We start from the raw sequence: 22,573 nt of genomic DNA, 5'->3' as shown, positions 1-22,573 counted from the left end.
AAGGATATTATCCCTTGTGTTGGTTTGTGCACTACCTTCTGCAGACCCAAGACATGGCTTGCTTGGTCAAAGGTGGTGCTGCCAAGGCACTTTGAGATGGTCATTGAAGTCTCCTACCCAAAGTAAATTCTTTCCTCTTGCTACTTTACTGCTTCAAGCATTGCTCAACAAAAGCTGAAGAAAGGTGCTAGGTGATAATCTGGTTTCCTTGCCCATGTTTAACTTCATGCCTTGAATTAATGACGTCTTAGGGTGTAGCCTGAGAGTCCTCAATACTCCAGATGTATAGCAGTGTGTACCCTCTGTTTGGTCTGTCCTGCTGCTGAGGGAGGATGTATCCAGGGATTATGACTGAGGTGTCTGACATATTGTGTATGAAGCATGATCTGAATGCAAGGGTATTACCTGACTAATATTGTGAGGATGACTTTGCAAAGCTGACTGGGCTGGTAGAGATTTTGTCTGTATTTGGTGTTTTGGTCAATGCCAAGGTGGTCAGTTGGTTTATCTAATTCTCTTTCAACATGGTGGTTACGATGCAGCTATGTGGCTTGCTTGCCAGTTTCAGAGAGGAGTTAAGAGTCGACCACATTGCTGCATGTGTGGATGGAAGTGAAAGAAAATCTGTACATGATGGAAATATGAAATAAAAGCCAAGTGCTGTAAACACTGAGCAGATCAGGCAGTGTTTTGCCCCCACCACTCACAAGGGACATTAGTGAAGCAGATGGGTTTTTAATGATAAATTGGTATTTTCAAGGTTATTATCAGTAAGGCTAGTTTTTGCTTTTTATTTTATTCCTAATTACTAATTGAATTTAAATCCTGCAGCTGCCATGGCAATATTTGCTCATCCAGAATATTGGTCCGGGCCTTTTGAGTACCTAGACAACTTATTCAATCACTGGACTGCCAATACCATTTAATGGAGGATCTGAGCTTGAAGCTGGTAATAATTACCCTAGGAAAGGGTAGCCCAGAGAAGACTGGAATTTTGAAGGATTTCAGTAGTGTCTACATACCAAATTTCATACAATTTTCCTCTTCCAAGTTGGAGTCGTACCACCAGTCCTAAATAATTTGCATTTAACTACATGCAGGAAAATGACCAAAATACTAAAAAGTCTGAGCAAAAATATTACTGAATTTCCTCTGATTTCTCTTCGGCCAAGAGGTGAAGACTGTGTGTTACATGCAGAATTTTTTTTACAATAGCCCAGATACACTGTTGTGGCCTTTTTAAAAATTCTATCAAATCCTATTCTCCTTCAGTAGTGGAAAGCGTGCGCATTCTTAAAAGGGACTTTTTCAAGTGATTTTTATTTTTGTTTGACTGTAAAATCGACAGCATTATGAAACTTGTGTGATATCTTACAATCTTAATGCCTTTCAAAGAAAATAACAGATTATTTAAAAATAGAAAATAATTTAAGAATGTTGCTAATTTCTAATTTCATCGTGTTTTTTGTTAACACTGGTTCCCTTTTGTGTTTTAATCAGTTCAGTTAGCTTCATTGCTTCAGTATTTCTGTGAACCACTATCAGCCTTTGAGGAAATGACGTTTGACTGCCATGTTTTGAGGAGGTTGATCTGAGCAGTGTACTGGAAGCAATGCAGCACAGATACTGCAGCAATCGCAGGTGAATGCAGCAGAGAAGTTAGGAAATTATTACCATACCGGATTAAAAGCTTGCTGCCTAATACCAGAGCTGTGGAAGATATTTATAGCTCTGAACAATTTGCTCATGCTGTCAGGTCGAAGCAAGAAAAAAGGGAAATGGTTGCAGCTTGTGTACATTCCTGCATGCCTGATTCAGTTCAGTACTGTGGATCACTGGAAAATTAATTATTAGAGAAGAATGAAGACACAATTCTTTTGATTTGTCTGTAATTTTCTTGGCAACTGGGCGACTGAAGCAAGCTTGTTTGGAATTTGTAAGACATTGCACTAACTGTAGAAATGTGCTGATGCAAGTGGCAGTGTTACTCTTTACTGAGAGACTGATCTTTTCTTCACCTCTGCTGCTATTAGTTCAAGTTCTCCTCAATAAATCCATCGAACATTTTGTTTCTAATCTTTGGATTCAAAGTTTGAATGTCTCCCACAGACATCAGTGACATTCAGCTTAATATAGACTTCTAAGCTCAGTAATGTACAAAGGCAGTTAAGGTGGTTTGAACAGAAGAGGAAATGAACAAATCCTTCAATGAGGAGTTTTCAGAAAGTGGGAAGTTTATAACATCTTGCCGCACACTTGGCTAATTGCTTCATAATTTGCATTCCACTGTTCTAAAGTTTCAAACTTGCAGGCGAAAAGGAAAGCATGTCAGCATTGCGTGCCGCAAACATGTGGGGTCTCTACAGTAATGACAGAGAACTAAATGCAAGCCTGGTCTCCTTGATGTGTTGCATGGGTCAGTACAATGCTTTCATTCTATTTCTTCTGTAGTTATGGTAATGGTGCAATTGAGGCTGTTTGGTTTTTAATTGTTGGAGTAATATGAACATGTATCATTTATAAATCTTGAATAGTTGCAAGTGAGAATAATTATCTTTGCAGTGATAGCACTTAGTATATTGGTTAAAGTTTGTGTCCTCCATTTTTCTTTCCAAACTGCCACTCTTTGTCCCATTGTCCCCACACTGAAATAAAATTGGATATGATAATTTAGGAAGCTCTTCTCACTGGGGATAAGAAAAGTGAGATGATCTCACTGAGCCATACAAGATTTTGTGAGGGATTGACTGGGTAGCTGTCAAAAGGTTATTTCCTCTAGTTGGAGAACCTACAACTAGGGACATAATCTCATGGCAAGGAGTTGGTCATTTAGGACCAAGATGCAAAATTTCCATAAGCGGGGGTTTTAGAATTCTGCAGGTAGGCCGTGCATTATGTCGTTGATTGATAGATTTTTAGACACTAAGGAAATTAACTAAGGGGAAAATGTGTAAAAGTAAGTTGAGGCACAGGATTTACCATGGTATTACACCCATGTGGCCTACTGTTGGATTTATTCTTGCAAGTAATGTTTCATGGCTATCAAGCTGCTGATAAATATTAGTGGAGCTTTAAATACTAGCAACAGAATGAAGAAATACTTTTTCGAGTTTGTTATCCAGTTAATCAGGAATATGTGGCATTCAAGTATTGGACGTGATGGTGTAAATCCGGCATAATTTGTATTCTCATGAGAGTTCTTATTTACTCATGGAAATTGTTTATCTTTCTGGATTTTTTTTCATTAAGCGAATGTCTGCAACCCACTTAGGTGGTGATGCATTAAATCATGAAAGAGTTGTATGCAGATTTGGGTTACACATTCCTTGAAATGGACATTAAATTCCTCATTATCTGGGAGCTGTAACTGGTTATGACAGATCTTCATAGAGGGGAAGTGAAATATGCAAAAAAAAATTAAAATGATACTGTTCTATTTTTAAACCATTTACCATTATATGACACATGATTGTCAGATACCTCCCTCCTTTTCTGATACCAGCTACAAATTTTATTTAAATAAATAAGCTTATTTTTAAAAAAAAATTGGGATGGTGTTTAGTTATTTCCAAAAAAAATCAATTTATATCTAATTTATTATTGAAATGGATCTATTGTGTTTTGAATCTGCATTACTTCAGCATTCTCCATATAACCCTGGTATTCACCGTGAGATGATACTGAATAGCACAGAACTAAAACTTTAAATTATCCGTGTTATCTTAAATTATACAATGCAAGTTCATTTTATATTGGCATTCGTGTTATTGCTGAGCATACTCATGACCAGACTGGATTTATAATCTTCAGAACCTGTATCCTTTGATGGGCTGAAACATTGGAACAAGATGAGGGCAGGTTGGAAAGTGATTTTTTTTAAATTTTGGTCTTTAAACTTCCTATTACTAAATTTTGAAGGAAGCACTTAAAGTAGATAGTCAAATTAATATTCTGTTTAAAAGATAAAACTTGCTGTAGCTCTGTAATAGCCTCTGCTTTTTGTGCAGGCCCATATTATAGCAGATGATGTACATTATCTAACAGTATGCCCTGATCATTGCGTGTTGCACTTGACTGAACCTGCCCACAATGATTCATTAGTAATCCTCTCACTTAAGGCTGTGTCCCCAAGCTCCACTCCAGAAATGTGAGCACAAAGTCTAGGATAACACCATGGTCAGTGGTGTTACTCAGATGCTTAACTGCCCTTTGAACTGGGAAAGGCTTCTAAGTGTCCTGGTCGTATTTATCCCTCAAATGACAACATTAGGACATTTAGTTATTTTCACATTAGTGTGTGGGACCTTGCTAAACACAAATTGGTTGCCCTATTTCTTGAAGTAATTACATTTCAATTGTAAAAGTATTTCAGGATGATAAAAGGTAAGTTTATCTCTGTCATGGTGAGGACTTGAACTGATAAAATTTATTTTTACTACTTTCAACTCTTCCAGGTAGATGATGCAATTTTTGTGTGTGTGTATATTTATATCATTCCCAAGACTTTCTGCTGGAAATGTGATTAACTCTTCAGTTCTTAATCTTATGCTTAAATTCTGATTTAAAAGAATGCATTTTGAATATTTTGTAATACATTTTGCTGCAACGTTTTAAGACATTGATCATTCATTTTCTGTATTTAAAACTGCTCCTTATTAATCAATGCACGAGGTTTATTAAACATGAAGGCAGAAGATCTGACAAGCAAACAAGACCATTGAATGAAAATCAAAAAATCTGCAAATCCTGGGAATCTGAAATAAAAACAAATTGCTGGGAACACTCAGGTCAGGCAGCATCTGTGGTAAAAGAAACATTTCGGATTCAGCACCCTTTGTCAGAACTTGGCTAGTAGCCTAGACTACCACTGGCTAGTAGTCTAGCCTGGGCGTTTCAGCAGACGTGGGCAATTTCAAGGCTAATTCAAACCCATATTTTGAAACTGTCCAGGAGGCTCTTGTGTTGCCTGGAAATGTCAATTTGTTTTTAACACAGAACAATATAGTTAAACCATTCTCTTAAATGATAAAATTAATTTGGAGAAGTTTTGCTTCAGTTAGTTGTTGGCGATGATAAGATGGTAGGTGGCATGTAAAAAAAAGTGCTCCGTATGTATGTTGAACCTTTTACTGCTTTTGCTTAAGCTGTCTGTCCAGAAGTAAGGCATACACAGGCAATAATACTTGAGCTATATATTACAGTGGGACAATGTAAAAACTAGTTAAATCTGCCAATTTTATATTGCAGTAATTACAGAAATTGAAGTCAGAGTAAGGTAGTGATGGTGGCCAAAATTAACAGCATACAAATTGATCACCTACCTCATGTGGAGCATGTTCTTTTGAATAATTGGTGTGGGGACTATTGAAGTAGGGAAGGAGATCTTCATGAACTTGCATTTGCCAAATAGTACTTGACCTAACATGGGGGTTTAATATTTGTTTAACCTGGGCACTCAGCGAATATAAAGCTGATTAGGCAAATGTTTGTGCAAAGTTCATTGTGGGCTTGATGTACATTATTTAAAATTGTAGCACTAATGCCTGGTCATTGTTTCAGAGGCGCTATCTGTACTCGTTAATGAGCTGAGCAAGATTATCTTCAGTTCGTTCCAATATTTAATTTATATTGCTCTACTTGGCACTTTGTTCAGAGATCACGGTGAGCATGGAGTGGATTTTCTGCCAGCACCTTGATATTTGAACTGTTAGTTCGGCCCGCAGTCTCACTGGAGCCAATATCAAAGGATTGGGTTGTTGGTGGGAAGGTTGGGCAGGTCAGGCTGAGCTGAGTGAGATCTTCTCTCCAAACCTCATGCATCATGAGTGAGACTTATTTGGGACACTATCAAGTGCTCCCAACCCCAGTTGCTGTAACTTTTGATACCAGGTTGGTGGAAACTCTAGAATAAATTTGCAAGTTATTTCAAAAGGCACAGTTCTTACATGGGAGGAGAAAGGCAATGGGGATAATCCAGGAAATTGTAGGTCAGTGAGCTTTTCATCAGTTGTAGCAAAATTATTGGAGAAGATTCATAAGGACAGGATTTACTTGCATTTGGAAAAGCATGGACTTCATAGGGAGGGTCAGTGTGGCTTTGTGCTGGGAAGGTCTGGTCTCACAAATTTGATTAGAGTTTTTTGAGGAGGTTACAAAGATAGTTGAATAGAGTAGGGCATTTTGGATGTTTTCTACATGTACTTCAGTATAGCAATTGACATTGTCCCTCGTGGTAGACAGGTCCAGAAGATTAAGCCACATGGGATCCACAGTGAGTTGGTAAGGTGGATGCAAAATTGACTTGGTCATAGAAGACAGAGGGTAGTGGTGGTTGGCTGGAGTCTGTGACCAGAGGTATTCCACAAGGATCAGTGCTGGGACCTTGTCTTTAAAAAGATGTGGATGAAAATGTAGGTGAATTAGTATGTTTGCAGATGTCACCAGATTAGTGGAGTTGTGAATAGTGAGGAATGTTGTCAACTGATCTGTAGATCAGTTGGAAATTTGGATGGAGAAATGGAGCTTAATTTGGACAAGTCTGAGGTGATGCATTTGGGGAAGTGAAATGTAAGAGGAAAGTGTATAGTAAATGGCATTGATGTACAAAAGGATCTTGGGATCCAAGTCTGTGGTTCCTTGAAAGTGGCAACACAAATGGATGGGGTGGTAAAGAAGTACAGCATGTTTGCCTTCATCAGTCGGGGCATTGAGTATAAAGGTTGACAAGTAATGTTGCAGCTGTATAAAACTTTTTGGTTAGGTCATTTTTGGAGTTCTGGTGGCCACGCTACGAGAAGGATGTGGAGGCTTTGGAGAGGGTGTAGAAGAGGTTCACTGTGATGTTGCCTGGATTAGAATGTGTTAGCTAAAAGAAGTTGGACAAACTTGGATTGTCCTCTCTGGAGCAGAGGAGGCTGAGGGGAAACCTGATAGAAGTATATAAAATTATGAGAAGCAAAGACAGGGTAGATAGTCGGAATATTTTTCCCAGGGTGGAAATGTCAAATACCAGAGAGCATAGGTTTAAGGTGAGAGGGAGAAAATTTAACTGTGATTTGCAAGACAAGTTTTGTTTTGCACAGAGAGTGGTAGGTGCCTGGAACTAGCTGCCAGGGGAAGTGGTGGAAATGGATACGATAGCAATATTTAAGAAGCATTTAGGCAGACATATGAACAGGCAGGGAATAGAGGGATATGGACCATTTGCAGGCAGATGGAATTAGATTGACACCATGGTTGACAGACTTGATGGGCTGAAGGGTCTGTTCCAGTGCTGTACTGTTCTATTACAGCTTCTGTTGAGCTGAAGTAACTTACGGTGTTCTTCAAATTTTGCCAGATTCAGGTAACTCTTCATTATCTTGGTTTCTGTTCTTGCTTGCACACTCCAGAGCGCACTTTCTACTGCTCGCCCCACGTTTTCTCAGGAGAATGGACCAACACCATGACAATGATCGTTGGGAACTGAAATTACGGTTGTCTCTTAGGTCTGTTTCAACTTGACCAATCAGCTCTGCCATTTTGGTCCTTCAGTGTTCAGCTGACCAGATTACAAGTGTAATAAAAGACAATTGGACCAATTCCTTTGTCCCAGAACCCAATCAGGATGCCCTTGGAACAAAGTCTGGATGATCCCAATGTTCTGATCTATGGTCTCCCTGGGTGGGAATGTTGACATTTTTGAAACTGGTGCATGAAACAAAATATTATTTCGCCTGCTTATAAATGACCAGCAATAAAAGCCTTTTTAAAATATCATAATCTTTTTTAATGTTCTGCAATAGACAAAAAAAATTTTCTCCTGGAAAATATTTCTGAATCTATTTTGCCATGATAAGTTTATCTATGATTTTAAAAGTGTTTACTGGAGAAAATAATAGGCAATCTAATTTTTCAAGTTTGCAGCATCTTTACATGAATAAAGCTCTTGAAGTCTTGCCCATAAGCATGATGTTCTGTCTTTTCATTAAACAAGTGGGAACTTTTTCTACTGAATGGGTAAAATAATCATTTGGAACAAAAAAACAGTATTGGAGGAACTCAGCAGTTCAGGCAGGTAGAGGGAAATGGACAGCTGATGACCTTTCATGTGCACTGAAAGATAGAGGAGATAGCCAGTATAAAGAGGTAGGGGCATGGGGTGGAGCAGGAGCTGGCAAATGATAGGTGGATGTAGGTGAGGAGGGGTGATAGGCAGATGGAGGAGTGAAGAGTGGAAATAGCAACAGAGACTGGGAGGTGATGGCTGGAGGCAACAAAAGGCTGCAGCTGATCATTTGGAATTTAGGTTAATTGGCTATTAAGTTTTAGTAACTTAAAGACTCTGAACATTGCTTCTGATTATCATGAATCAGTTTGCATCCTAAAAATGGTTATAACATTTATTCTGATGTTTCCACTGATCTGGTTGCTAGGTTGGGCATTAAAAGGTATGTGTTGGTAACTATAGATGAAGTGCTTTTACTTGAAAAGATATTCCCTTGTGAGGAGTCAGTAGCTACCACTTGCCACTCATCCAAGTGATGTAAGCATAGTCACAGCTTAGCACTTGTGGAATTGTGCAATTCAAGATGTTTGCAAGTTAAGTGTAGTTTATTTGCATCTTTAATTTATAATTGTATCAAAGTATGGAAAATCATAACTTCCAAACCTACTAACAATAGAAGTTTTCATTAGTGAAATGCTGTACATGAATGATTGACATGTGAGAGGAATCTAGGAAGTACTGGTGAAGTAGAAACATGTGCAAGATCACAATCTTGAGCCAAGAGTTTGAGAAATTGTGCTTGGACATAGTGATCCTGCCAAATGTACAAGAATCAAATGCAGGAAAACTGACCTTTTGATTTGCCAGATGTTGTTGTCTTGGATCCAGTTGTTGAACTCTTATTTAAAAGAAGTGCTTTTATATAAAATGTGCTTTCATGTGCAGAATTGAAAAGACTTTACATCGTCATTTTTAAAACATTGGTTCGGAAACCCATTGGGATTTGTATAGTATGAACCACACTAGTTCCCACAATTTTTAAAATGTCCCTGCATGTGATCATTGTTAAATAGTCACACTATTCACTATGACTTCCCTCTTAATCAAACTTGGCAGTTTGCTGGATTTTTTAAAATGTAGGTTAAGCATTCATCTTCTGTTATATGCGTTATACAAAGTCATGGGAACCAAGTCTCTGAGGAGTTCAAATTGCATATTACTACATTGTGCATCTAGTACATAAGCCAGACAATGAATTTCTACTCAATATTTTAGAATGTTTTAAGTAAAGTTGATTATCGTCAGCAATGGGAAAAGTGTTGACAGATAAGTCTAACAAATAGACCACATTTTTAAGTGTTTACTGAAGATGGTGACTCCAAATGAGAGGCTTGGGATACAAGTGGCCATGTGTTTTTCCGTACAATTAATATTTGCTTGAGTGAACTATGGGCTAGTGAAGGAGTTAAGTAATCTAATATATGGCAGTTTTGTTTCTATGTTCTATTGACTGTCCTCAAATTTTCTTTTGTGGATGTAATTTGCTCATCTTTGTTCTCAGAATGAGGGTTTGTGGTGGGAATAGAAAGCAGATCCCAGTTAGGAATGGTACAGGTATGTATCTGTCTTAATGCTGTCCCTTAATTCCAACTGTACCTCGCTACAAGTGACAATAATAAATCATTTCCAATTCCAATGTCAGAGCACTCTAACAGTCTTGGGAAGAAATTTCTGACACCAGCCACACCTTTACCTACTGAATGAATTTTTCAAAGCCAAATCATTGTGCATGGCAAGAAATAACTGGATTGATGTCAATTGGGATTAACATTGTTTTTGGACACCCATATTTCTCCTCCCTATTATTTTGGAAGTTAAAAAAACAATAGGCTCTCATTTTCATATACAATCAGAAAATTATGAAAAAACAGCAAAGCATTAGAGGTGATTGAGGTTACCGATGTTTTTGGAAATAATCAGATGAAAAATAATTGACCAGAAATGTAGAGTCTATTTCTGTCATTGCAGATTCTTCAGGACCTGCTGAGCAGTTCCAGTATTTATTGTTTTTATTTCCAGTTTTCCATGGTTCACTATTTTCCTTTTTGTTGAAGGTTATCTCATAAAATACTGAGGTACACGGTTTCTACTGCAGTTTTATGACAGTACATAAAATGCATGTTCCCATTGTGCTCTTTTATTATTTCAGAATGTTATTCATTGTTTTAGAAGCCAACATTTTAAGTTAACAATAGCTATTTGAGTGGTTTACAAGCAGCCTCAAAGTGGAGTAGAAACAGACAGGAAATTTATTTCTTATTCTGAGACCAGGCTTACACCTGAACACAATATTAATCAGATGCCCTTGAAAGAAGGCATGGTAGAGATCAAGTCTCTACACTAATAAAATTGGTTAATCATCAGATATTATTGTTAACAATGACAAGCTTCATTGCTTATACTATGCAGGTCTCACAATTATTATGATAAATATATTTTAATATTAAGTTGTAATATTTTAAAACAATTGGTTGAAAAATAACTTTTTAATTGTTTTTGCAGATGAACGTGACAGAGTACAGAAAAAGACGTTCACAAAATGGATCAATAAACATCTTATAAAGGTACAGTTTGACTCGCTCCTGGGAGGGGCCCAGAGCAAAAGGCTTTTCTTATATTTGCAGCTGCTTTTCATCAGCAAATAGCAGTGAAAGTGACACCCATCCTTGATGTGCTAACTCTGTGGGATACTTCTGTTAGATGTTCATTTTTGCTTTCCATTCTGTGTTTTCACCAAAATTTGTTGTAGATCTATTTTAGTATTCTTTATAGTTGAGAAACATTTTAAAGCTGTATCAAATACTGATTTTTATTTGGAGGTTGAAGTCAGATTCATAATAGACACGTCCAATACCATGATTCTTAGTTGCTACTTTTTCCAGAATTTTTTTTTAGGGCATAAATGCTGGCTTATTTTGTTTGCAGTGATATCACACAAACAGCAATGAACAGTGTAGCAGTTAGTCTGTTGACTGAAGGAAATAGCGTTTTGATGCAACATCAGGAGAAACCATGATCCTCTGACATACAGTAATGTTACTAAAGCCAGCTTAGTTTGATTGTTTAAAAAGCAAGAGTTTTACACGTAGGGTTCCTGGGTTGGAGTTCTTGGATCATGTATATTCTGCAAGGTACTGGGATATCTGTTTGGAATCAGATGTGCATTTTAAACTAAATTATTTTCTGAATCAAATGAGTATTTAATGTGAAATTAATGTATTAGAAAATGCTGTTTTTATTTTGTAATTTTAGGGAGTACCCAATCTGCTTTGCTAAATAATACTTGAGATTGTTACTCTTTCCTGTTAATCTTGCAAATATTTCTATTTTTGGGCAAGTGTTTGGAAATTGCATTTGATCAGTCCATCCAATGCTTGATATTTGTACTCATTTCTATTGCCAAGTATCTTTCTTTCTTGTCCATCCTGAGAAATGAACAAGGTCAATATTTATTATTCAGAAAGATACTGCATATCTCAAAGAAAATCTTGGGATAAAACTGAGAAATAGAAAATTTCCAAACTATAACTAATGGTAGTATTTCTCACCCACCCCCACCCCCTATGGACTGTTTCCAAACAAGTGCTGATTATGAAAGCACATCACTAACCTTTCATCCATCTTGCTGGGGTAAAGGAAGTTTAACATTCTTGAAGCCTCTGGCTTTCTCTGTCATTCATTGTGGTTGAAATGTGTCACATGTCCTGGACAACCTGTTTGTTTCCCTGCAAGCTTGCATTCTAAGTCATATAATTATACTCAACCAAATCCTGTAAGGATTTAAGGACAAGCCTCTCATTGTCTGTTTTAAAATGCAACATTTTCCACATTTGGATTAATTTTTGTTCCCTGCTGCTCATTAATTTATTTCCCAGTTGGTTTCGCATAGTTTTTTTTACTCTTTCTCCACTGGGCATGCATAATTACTGTACTGCAGGTGCTTTCGTCTTGTTTACATCTTTCTAGGATTGAAGTGACATTTAAAGATCTCTTGCCTTGTCAATAGCTTAAAATTCCTGGATAGGCCAACTGTAGGGAGGTAAATGGTGTGTTTAATCTCTATTATGAGACAATTTGAGTACAAGAGCAAGCAAGTTTTACTGACTTGTATAGGGCCTGAGAGTGCATCTAGAGTATTGTGTACAGTTTTGGGTCTCTATCCAAGAAAGGATACACTTGCCATGGAGGGAATGAGAGACAGATTCACTAGGTTGATTCCAAGGATGGTGGATTTACTGAACAAGGAGAAATTGAGTAGGCTTTAGGGTTTTGAAGAATGCAAAGGGATCTCTTTGAAACTTAAAATTATTAATGAGTTTGACAGGCTGGATGCAGGGAGGATACTTCCCCTGGAGGAGTCTAGGACCAGGGGTCACAGTTTTAGAACAAGGGGTAGGGTGCTTCAGATTGAGGTGAGAAATTTCTTCACTCAGATGGTTAAATCTTTGGAATTCTGTAAGAAAGATGGCTATGGATGCTTGGTCATTGAGTTAATTCAAAGAAGGTAATGATAGATTTCCTGACATTATGGAAATTAAGATATGAGGATCCAGGAAAATAGTGCTGAGGTAGAAGTTCAGATATGATCTCCATTAATGGCAGTGCAGATTCAAAGACCTTGGTCACCCTGTTACTAAAATAATATCCATGCTATTGTTAACTGTAGCCTCCATAGAGTTCAGACTATTTTACCTCTTCACAATGGGATGGGATACAAAAGTGCTTTAAATCTCAAAGCTGAGCTCAGCTTGCCTTTGTCTCTGTTTAACAGAAACAGGATGGGATAAATAGTCTGTCTGCTCTCAGGAGCAAGTTCGCCATTTAAATATTGAGGCTTGAAGCCTTGCATTTAACTAATTTTGCAAACTTAACATTTACTGGTTGGATTTTAAGGTTTTTTCAAAAAAAAAAGCTCCTGATGAAGCATAGAGAGTTTTGGGAGCAGGACGGGTGTTGGGAAATTTGTTAGCAAATCTGTGGGGCAGAAGTAGGAGTTTTCCAAACCCCTGACACTCTTCATTTAGAGTTAAGATTTCAGTCCCAGCACCTGTCAGCTTCATAGCTACGTCTGTGATGTAGTCTGGGGTGTTTATCTCCGTACTCAGACATGTACACGGCTCCCCACCAACCCTTCCTAGCTGACTGGCTGTAAGGCAAGTCCATCAATATAAACCGGCTGACATCTGTGCAGGGATCCTGTCAAAAAAATGTTTTATTTGAAACTGGAGAAACCTGATACAGAATTCTGTTCACCCCACACTTGCCTTTATCACCATTTTCTACCTGCAGCCTCTCCCAAAACCTTGTTTATAGACCTAGATTACTTCTCCAAGGTTGTTTATTCTCATATTCTATTGCCCATCCTCCATGAAGTATTCACAACTTGTCCAAAAGAAAGCTGCTTGCATCCTCTTCTTCTCACCTGCAGCCTACGTTATTATTTATATACATCACTTTCAGATCCCTCAACATTAAATCAATTATTATTATCCTACAATTCAGTTCTAGCCATTATTTTATTCTCTCCATTATCTGCTTTTCTCAAGTTCCATTTGTTTCCTGTTTTTGTTTTTTTGCAATTTTGTTCAAACTTTCATGCTTCTGTATCAGCTTTGGCACATGCATCACACTTTAACTTCTCGCCTGTCCTTTTCTTCCCATGGTCCCAAAATCATTCAGATCAGTGTTTTTAAGCAGGCATTGATCGCCATGCCTAATGTGACCCTCCAATGGAGTTTGTACTGTTTTCTTTCGTACAAGCAATAAGTAAATAGTAACTGTAAATCAGTTTGAAAATCTAATTATCCTTGTGACATTAAGGGTGAGAGTCTTAAAGCACGATTGAAATGGAAAATAATGGAAGTAAAAGCTAAAAGTAGTTATTTATCATTTTCATACAGCAGTTGTGTCAAGCAGGGGCTGATTCCTGATGCACTTCATAAAGCCCTAAATAGCTGTATGCATCACCATCCTCTAAATAGCCTTGCAGGCTGTCTCGCCTGATAACTATTCTGTGGTCACATGGATACTTCCATGGCATATGAGTATTGTAGGTATTTTAGGAAGGATTAATGGATTGTCAAGATTAGGCATGACAAGATAAATTTTGTAAATGTCTTTAATCAAAGAGCTTTCAAGCTTTTTTTTCAGTTTTACTATCTCAATTCTCCCTGTAGCTGATAGGGCAGAATGCACCTCCCTTCCTCTATCATAAATATAGAATGTGCTGTTAACATGCAAGTACCCTTACTGGTTATACAGGTGAAACTTTGCCATCATTTTAGGATTCTCTCTCTCGGGGCACAAGTATAATATTTAGTTCAGATCACTTGGGGCTGTAGTAGTACATGTCCATGTTGGCCAATAATGTAGTTGGATATTAAACAGAGCTGGTATACTTTTGAGTACAAGGTGCTGATAATGTTTTGAGTATTTAGCAATTGGTACTTGAGGCAGAGACAGAATGTCAGTCTGGTAAGTTTACTATCAAAACTTGCAATCCTCCAAGCTGGGTGTTCTAGAGCAAATGAACCTGGTAAGTTTACTATCAAAACTTGCAATCCTCCAAGCTGGGTGTTCTAGAGCAAATGAACCATCAGTTTTCTTTTAACATTTTTAAGAGCAGTCAGCATTTACAGAAATGCAGAACTAAATGTCATCTTATAGTACCCACTATTTATGTGCAAGACCAGATGGGATGCCATTGAGCCATCTGACCATGGGATTCTAAATACAAAATCTGATGCTATCTAATCACAACATGATCCGTGGATTATGTTCAGGGGTCATTAATCTTTTTTAAAAAAAACTAGTTAGGGTAACTGGCTGTCTCCCCTAAGGGCAACAATTGGGGAATGAATAAAAAAAAACTGGGAAGGCTTGTAGCAACAGAAGAAGAATAATCATGGAATGTAATCTTCATTAACAATGGGCTGTTCAAATTGGAAGTCTTCATAAGATGCATTTGGGACAAAATTCTGGAAGAAACTAGAAAACTGGCAATCTTAGACCTGATTCCCTCAGCCCCCTATATTCTACAGTGACCTGCTCTCTGATGCCCACTTTGCCAGTACCACATTAGTCCAAGCATGTGTCAAAAAGCTGAATTCCAGAAGTGAGGTGAGTCTTGACAATAACTATATTTGATTGTGATGATCCTAATATGAAACTGCATCAAGGGAAAAACACTCTACTGCTTGGCATTATACCCTGCACAAGGCAGATGATCATTGAAGGTCAATGGTCACAGCCTCAGGATATCAATGCACAATTTTGTCATGACATTAATCTTCAGCTGTTTCATTAATGCCCTTTCTTCCGTTTGGGGAAAATTCAGAAGAAGGGGTGTTTGCTAATAATTAACACTGTTCAATTCTGATACATCAGCAAATGACTTTACTTTGTACTTTTATTGTTTTTACCTGTACCACATCGATGCACTCTGTACTAACTCAATGTAACTGCACTGTGTAATGAATTGACCTGTACGATCCGTATGCAAGACAAGTTTTTCACTGTACCTCGGTACAAGTGACAATAATAAACCAGTACCAATGCCTGTATTCAGCGAGACCTAGACAATATTCTGGCATGAACTGATAAGTGGCAATTAACATTCAGACTCCAAGGGTACTAGGCAATAACCACCTCCAACAAGAGAGTGCAGCTGACTATCTTTTGACATTCAATGTTTTTACCATTGCTGACTTCTCCACCAACAACGTCCTGGTAGTCACCATCGAGCAGAAAGGCAACTGGACTGGCCACATTGATCTGCTGCTGAAGCCAGTTTAGAGGCTGGGGGTCCTTCAGTGAATGACTTAGCTTGTGATATCCTAGAGTTTTTCCATGATCTACAAGGCACAATTCAGAAGTATGATGGAATATTCTCCACTTGTCTGAATCCATGCAAATCCAACAATACTCAAAGAAAAACTTGACGCCACCCCATCCTTAATATTCACTCCTCTGTCACTGGTGCACCGTGCCTACAATAGGTACCATCTGTATAATGCACTGCAGTTACTTGCATATACAACTCCAGCACCAGCTCCCAAACTTGCAACCACAACCATCAAAGGACAAGGAAAACTGACACTTGGAACACACTACCTGCAAGTCGCACATTATCCTGTCTTGGAAATTTATTGCTGTTAACTAATTGCTGGGTCTAAATCCTGGAACACTCTATTCAGCAGTATTGTGAGAACATGCTGACCAGAATGACAGCAACAGTCCAAGAAGGTGGCTCACCAGCAATTAAAAACAGGTGATAAATGTGGGCCTTGCCAGTGACCCCCACATCCCATATTTCTTTTTGTTTAAAAGTTAATTAGTAATCTCATTAATTCTCTAAGGCAATCATGTTCTGAATTTTGTATTTTTGCATACAGTTCATGAGAGGCTTGGTTCAGTCATTCATTTACAGGATACGGGCATTGTCCCAGAGAACATGGAATGGTACAGCACAGGAACAGGCACTTCAGGCCATGATGCCAAATTAACCTGAATCCATCTGCCTGCATGTGATCCATATCCCTCCATTCCCTGCATGTTCATGTGCCAGTCTAAATGCCTCTTAACCACCACTATCGTGTCTGCTTCCACCACTTCCCCTGGCAGCACTTCTCCTTTTGGTTTTGCCTCTCTGCCACAGCTCTGAACTGTATTCATAAACAATTCACCGTGACAATCCTTGGCTCACTCTAACACCCATTCCCTTTGTCCTATCCTTTCCTCCTCCACCTCTCTGAAATTTGAAACAAAATGTTTTCTCACTTTTCCAGCACTTTGTCTTCAACCTGAAACATTAAGACTTTTTTTTAGTTTTCCACAGATGCTGAAAGATCCAAGTGTTTCCAACATATGGTATCCATGCTATTCTCATTTATCCTGAAACACTTTAAGAAATTACTGTAACCTGAACTGAAAATGACCTGTATTTCAGTTTTAACATGTCCCTTTTATTTTTTCTTTTTGTCCAAATTAAACTATTAACCAGTAAGCTCTTGAAATCTCAGTGATCTTGGCAACTTTGACCTCACCCAATTAGAGACATTTCATTTGTCGAATCCCTGCCTCCCTCATCCTTTCAGTAACTTGTTTTTTTTTCCACTTTCTTACTCTGATGAAGGACCTTTCCCAATGTCTGTCTTTCCACAGATGCTGCCTGACCTGTTGAGTATTTCCATCTCTTTTTGTTTTTGTCAATTCAGTCTTCCTTCCCCTTTCTTAATTTTGCTTTCTGAACCTGAGTTGACATAAAATTCAATATGCTCATTCACACTTCCTAAATCTACATTCTGCTCTGCTCACTAACAATTCGTTACTCTGATTAAGAAGATGCATAGTTGATTGTCCTGTTTGCACAGTCCCAAATGCTCTGTTTTGGGTACTCAGTTTATATAATTTACTGACTGGATCATTTATGCAAAAGCTCATGGACAAATGTACCAAAAGGTCCTTGCCCTTCATTCATCTCCAGTAACAAAGTGCACCCAAAACTTATCCATCACTTGGGATCTCGGAGGGAAAATGTGTCTCAATAATTTGATCTTTTGCAAATGTTACAAGTGTGCTATGTATCTGCCTGCAGCATCTGAAAACTTGGTCGATAATTTTGTTATTTAAGAATTTGGCTTTGGGTTGTTTGTGTTTTTATATGAAGTTGATGGTCAATGCAAGTTTGATACCTGCAGTATTTTGAATAATCCAAAACTATTTGTCTCTGGCGGAGTTGCACACAAAATGTTGCATAGAACCATAGAACACTACAGCACAGAAAACAGGCTATTCAGCCCTTCTAGTCTGTGCCCGAAATTTTATTCCGCTAGTCCCATTGACCTGCACCCAGTCTATTACCTTCCAGACCTCCCTCATCCATGTATCTATCCAATTTATTCTTTAAATTTTAATAGTGAGCCCGCATTTACCACATCAGATGGCAGCTTGTTCCACACTCCCACCACTCTCTGAGTGAAGAAGTTCCCTCTAGTGTTCCCCCTAAACCTTTCCCCTTTCACCCTAAAGCCATGTCCTCTCACTCCAAATTCAAAATCAGATTAGGTATAATTTGGGGAAGGAGATTAAGCTATAAATGCATAGAAACAGCAAATGAAAAATAATCATTTTGTATATGCCTAAGTTGTAATTTAGAAAAAAATGGACCCATCAACAGGGTTTTTAAAGAAATGATCAGCACTTGCATTTGAAGAAATTTTACCACAAACGGATAGCCTCACGGACCATCCTCTGGTCCTTGTTTTTAAAAAAAATATTAAATAGAGCAGATAATCTTGGTGTGGGGGTGATATAGTTGCATTTCAGATGTAACCCAGAAAATACTAAGACTACCTTACCTTGTTTGGACTCTGCCTGACTGCTGGTCTTCAGATTTGAGATTTGCACATAGGCATTCCATAACAGGAGTACTGAGTATTGTTTGTGCTGTCAGAGACACCTTGCAGCAGTGGTTGATCGACCTTGATATTCATATGTATTTGCTGAGTTCCTGTTTACGACTACTGATGCATAAAACTTGGTTAACAGGCTTTTATGCATCACCCAGGTTGTTGGTTGATAAGTTAGATGCTCTAAGATGTTGATCATACTGATATACTGTCTATTTTGAAAAACAATCCGATGCAAACTCTTATCTGAGACCCAGGCTTCGAGTAGTTTCTGGGAATAATCATAGATGTAGGTCTGTAGAGTGATGTGGCACAGAAATGGGCCCTTTGGTCCACCAAGTCCATACTAGCCATCAAGCACCCATTTACACTAATACATTCCTATTCATCCTGCATTCCCCTCACCTCGCCCCAGGGAAAATTTACAGTGGCCAATTAACTTACCAATATGCAAGTCTTTGAGATGTGGGAGGAAACTGAAGCACTGGAGAGAAGCCGACATAGTCACAGGAAGAACATGCAAACTCTGCAGACAGCACCAGAAGTCAGGATTGAACCCAAGTTGCTGGACTTAATGAGACAGCAACTCTACCAACTGTGCACATTGCGCCGCTCCCATCTTAATGTGTTGTGCGTGAAGGATAATTGAGATTTTATTCTGTGGTATGAAACTAAAATTGGTCATTTTGTTTTGTCAAACACTATGGAAATTGGTTTAACTTGTGGAATCGACTGTATGAACATGTAAAATAAGAATTGTACACTTCTGGCCAATGAGAGACTTGTATTCATTGTGCAGAGATTTCTATAGTTGTACAAAATGTATCTTTATGATCTAATGGGTATTCATATTGTATACTAGCAGAGTAAGAAATATTCACACCATCCCAAAGAAACTTGTATCACTGAAAGATGGTTTATCTTTTAACATTCAGCGTTTCACAATGTTCAGTAAGAAAACTGATGTAGTAATAAATCATACAAAGTTCTGCCAGCTACATCACCAGCCCCATCTTCCCCTCATGAATCAATCAGATTTATTATCACTGACATATGACGTGAAATTTGTTGTTTTGCAGTAGCAGTATAGTGCAAAGACAAAATTAATGTAAGATATCTTTATTAGTCGCATGTACATGGAAACACAGTGAAATACACCGTTTGCGCAGAGTGTTCTGGGGGCAGCCCACAAGTGTCACCGCGCTTCGGGCACCAAATTACTATAAATTACAAATATAAATAGTGCAAGAGAAAGAAGAATAATAAGGTAGTGTTCATAGACCATTCAGAAATCTGATGGCAGAGGGGAAGAAGCTTTTCCTGAATCGTTGAGTGTGGGTCTTCAGGCTCCTGTACCTCCTCCCTGATGGTAGTAATGAGAAGAGGGCTTGTCCTGGATGGTGAGGGTCCTTAGTGATGGATGCCACCCATTTCTGCTTTTCACAGGGATCAATCTCTCTGTGACTCCCTGGTCTGCTTATCCTTCCCTGCCCATCCCTCACTCTCCCCAGTCACTTTCCTGTGTATTTGTAGGAGGCGTAACACCTGTCCCTATGTCTCCTCCCTCACCACCATCCAGGGCCCTAAACAGCCCTTCCAGGTGAGGCAGCCATTCACATGCAAATCCTCCAGCCTTATATCTGGTGCTCCCTCCTCTACATTGGTGAGACAAGCAGCAAACTGGGCGACGGCTTCACTGAGCACCTTTGCTCTGTCCGCCATGGCCAGCTGGAGCTCCCAGTTGCTAGCCATTTTAATTCTCCTCCCCATTCCCACACTGACACAAATGTCCTCAGCTACGTCACTGCCAGGGTGAGGCTAAATGCAAACAGAGGAACAGCACCTCTTATTCCAACTGATGATAGTCTACAACCCGACAACATGAACGTTGAGTTCTCCAACTTCTGGTAAAGTGCTTCCCCTCTGATTCTCTCTCTCACTCTCTCTCACTCTCTCTCACTCTCTCTCACTCTCTCTCTCTCTCTCTCTCTCTCTCTCTCTCTCTCTCTCTCTCTCTCTCTCACTCTCTCTCTCACTCTCTCTCTCACTCTCTCTCTCACTCTCTCTCTCACTCTCTCTCTCACTCTCACTCTCACTCTCACTCTCACTCTCTCTCTCTCTCTCCCCCTCCCTCCCTCCCTCCCTCCCTCCCTGATCTTGCCCAGTTCTTCCTACACTTGCCCCAGACCCCATCATCCTGTTTCTTCCCCACCACCACCACTCCATCTTCCCGTCACCCACACACTCTTCCCACTGGGTACCCTCCCCAGCTGTTCCCATCTGCCCACTCCACTTCCCTCACTTGATGCCATGTTCCTCCTTCCTCTCCCATCAGATTCCATCACCTTCAACCCTTTGTTACCTCCACCAATCACCTCCCAACTTCTGTCGCTACTTCCACTCTTTCTATCACCCCTTCTCACCCATCACTTACTAGCTCTTGCTCCACCCTATCCCTCCACCTATTCCTTTTTGCTATCTCCCTGCTATCTTCCAGTCCAGATGAAGGGCCTCAACCCAAAACATTGATTGTCCATTTCCCTCCAGAGATGTCTGACCTGCTGAGTTCTTCCAGAATCTTGTGTGTTGCTGTACAATGATATGTACAGCAGAGCATGTTGAAGAACAGAAGAACCTTGGTGTACAAGTATCCCTGATGTGGCAACACTGGTATATAAGGTTGTGAAGAATATACAGAGGATACTTACCTTCCTTAGCTGGGGCATAGCATATAAGAGCACAGGTTATGGTACAACTTGTATATAATATAAACAAAAATGATTAGACCTGGAGCACAGTGTGCAGTTACGGTCACCACATGTCAGGAAGGATGTGATAGCACTGGAGGGGGTGCAGAGGTACGTTGTGTTTATGTTCTGTGCCAGAGAACAATGGTATTGTTTCAATTGAATGACCAACAAATCTAATCAGTGTCTGAGTTTCATTCACTATATAGATAATTAAGTTTAGAAATCTGAGCATGTGGGCTTTTGTTTGCCTAATTTGCAGGCTACAGAAGAAAAAGTGATGTTATCCCTAGGAACAAAAAAACTGCATTAATAGATTACCTTATATACAAGTAGTTTTAAAATACTTAATGATAGAGATGAATAGAAAAAAAAATTCTGACCTTGGGTAAGGGGGGGGGGGGGGAAGGTCAGGGCAGGTGAACATTGGGTATTAAGGAACTTAAAGAAAGAATGAGGAACAGAAAGGCAGGAAGATTTCAAAGGGAATCTGGGACCTATCAGCTAAGGCAGCTCAAAGCATCAGCGCCTCTGATGGAGAGAAAAATTGGGAGCCTTCAGAGTTTTGGAGTACAAATTCAGCTCGGTGGAAGGACAACATTGTAAACAAATCCTTAAAGCCAGAAAAAGGTATGGATTTTGAAAGTTCCTTGTAAGGTTACTGGGCAATTGTGACACCAGTGGGTATTATTACCTGAAGGAGACTTTAGTTTTAAATACACACTACTCCCACACCTCCAATCATATGATGAACAGGAAAAGCCAGCTGGAAGTCCAGGTCCCACTGAGAATTGGCAAAATTCATGCCATTGATGAAGCCTCAGCTAAAAACAGACCAAGGTCTACCTAAGATGCATAGATGTATTCTGATGAGAAGTGCATAGCTGAGATCCAAGATTTGCATCGAGCCAGGGTGGTGATTTGTGAACTTTCTGCTACCAGACACTGAACCATGGTTTGAGGAGCTAACTCGCAAGCAGCTAAGTGTGGGCCATGAGCAATAGTTATGCAAAAATCCATGGCCAAATGAAATGTTTACTAGCATGCACTAATTTAAATGTAATATTTTACCATCAATTGTGTTCTATTTATAAATTTTTGCATATATATTCACAGGAATATTGGATTATTCAATACTGAAACAGCTGTGCTAAATAAAACTACAAAAAAACTGTTCTCTCACTTTTCAAGTCTCCTTGAAGCTGTTCTGTTTCCTTTAAATTTCAGTCTTTTTCTGGGACATTTTTAAGTGGTTTGAGATGTCTGTTTTGTGTAGACCATTGCTTTTATCATCGTGTCACTGAGCAGAGCTTTTCCTCAATTTTCTTCTTTTACATGCAGCCTTGTGGTCAGGGATGCCAAAGCTAGCA

At 39.0% G+C, this 22,573-nt stretch overlaps 1 protein-coding gene across 10 annotated transcripts in view; it reads left to right on the top strand.

The window, feature by feature from the left end:
• Positions 1-22,573, top strand: part of macf1a (microtubule actin crosslinking factor 1a) — a 426,068-nt gene that overhangs the window by 140,092 nt on the left and 263,403 nt on the right. For 9 of the 10 annotated variants that reach the window (XM_052036540.1, XM_052036543.1, XM_052036536.1 and 6 more), the window contains exon 2: positions 10,550-10,611. In XM_052036540.1, the coding sequence (XP_051892500.1) occupies positions 10,550-10,611 (62 nt within the window). Of the gene's footprint in view, positions 1-1,758; positions 2,417-10,549; positions 10,612-22,573 lie in introns of those variants that run through there. The other variant, XM_052036535.1, reaches the window with a different exon arrangement.

This window comes from Pristis pectinata, chromosome 22 (assembly GCF_009764475.1).
Source record: "Pristis pectinata isolate sPriPec2 chromosome 22, sPriPec2.1.pri, whole genome shotgun sequence".
Classification (NCBI taxonomy): Eukaryota; Metazoa; Chordata; class Chondrichthyes; order Rhinopristiformes; family Pristidae; genus Pristis; species Pristis pectinata.
Note: the sequence above shows the minus strand (reverse complement) of the source record. Positions and strands in the feature narration are given on the sequence as shown.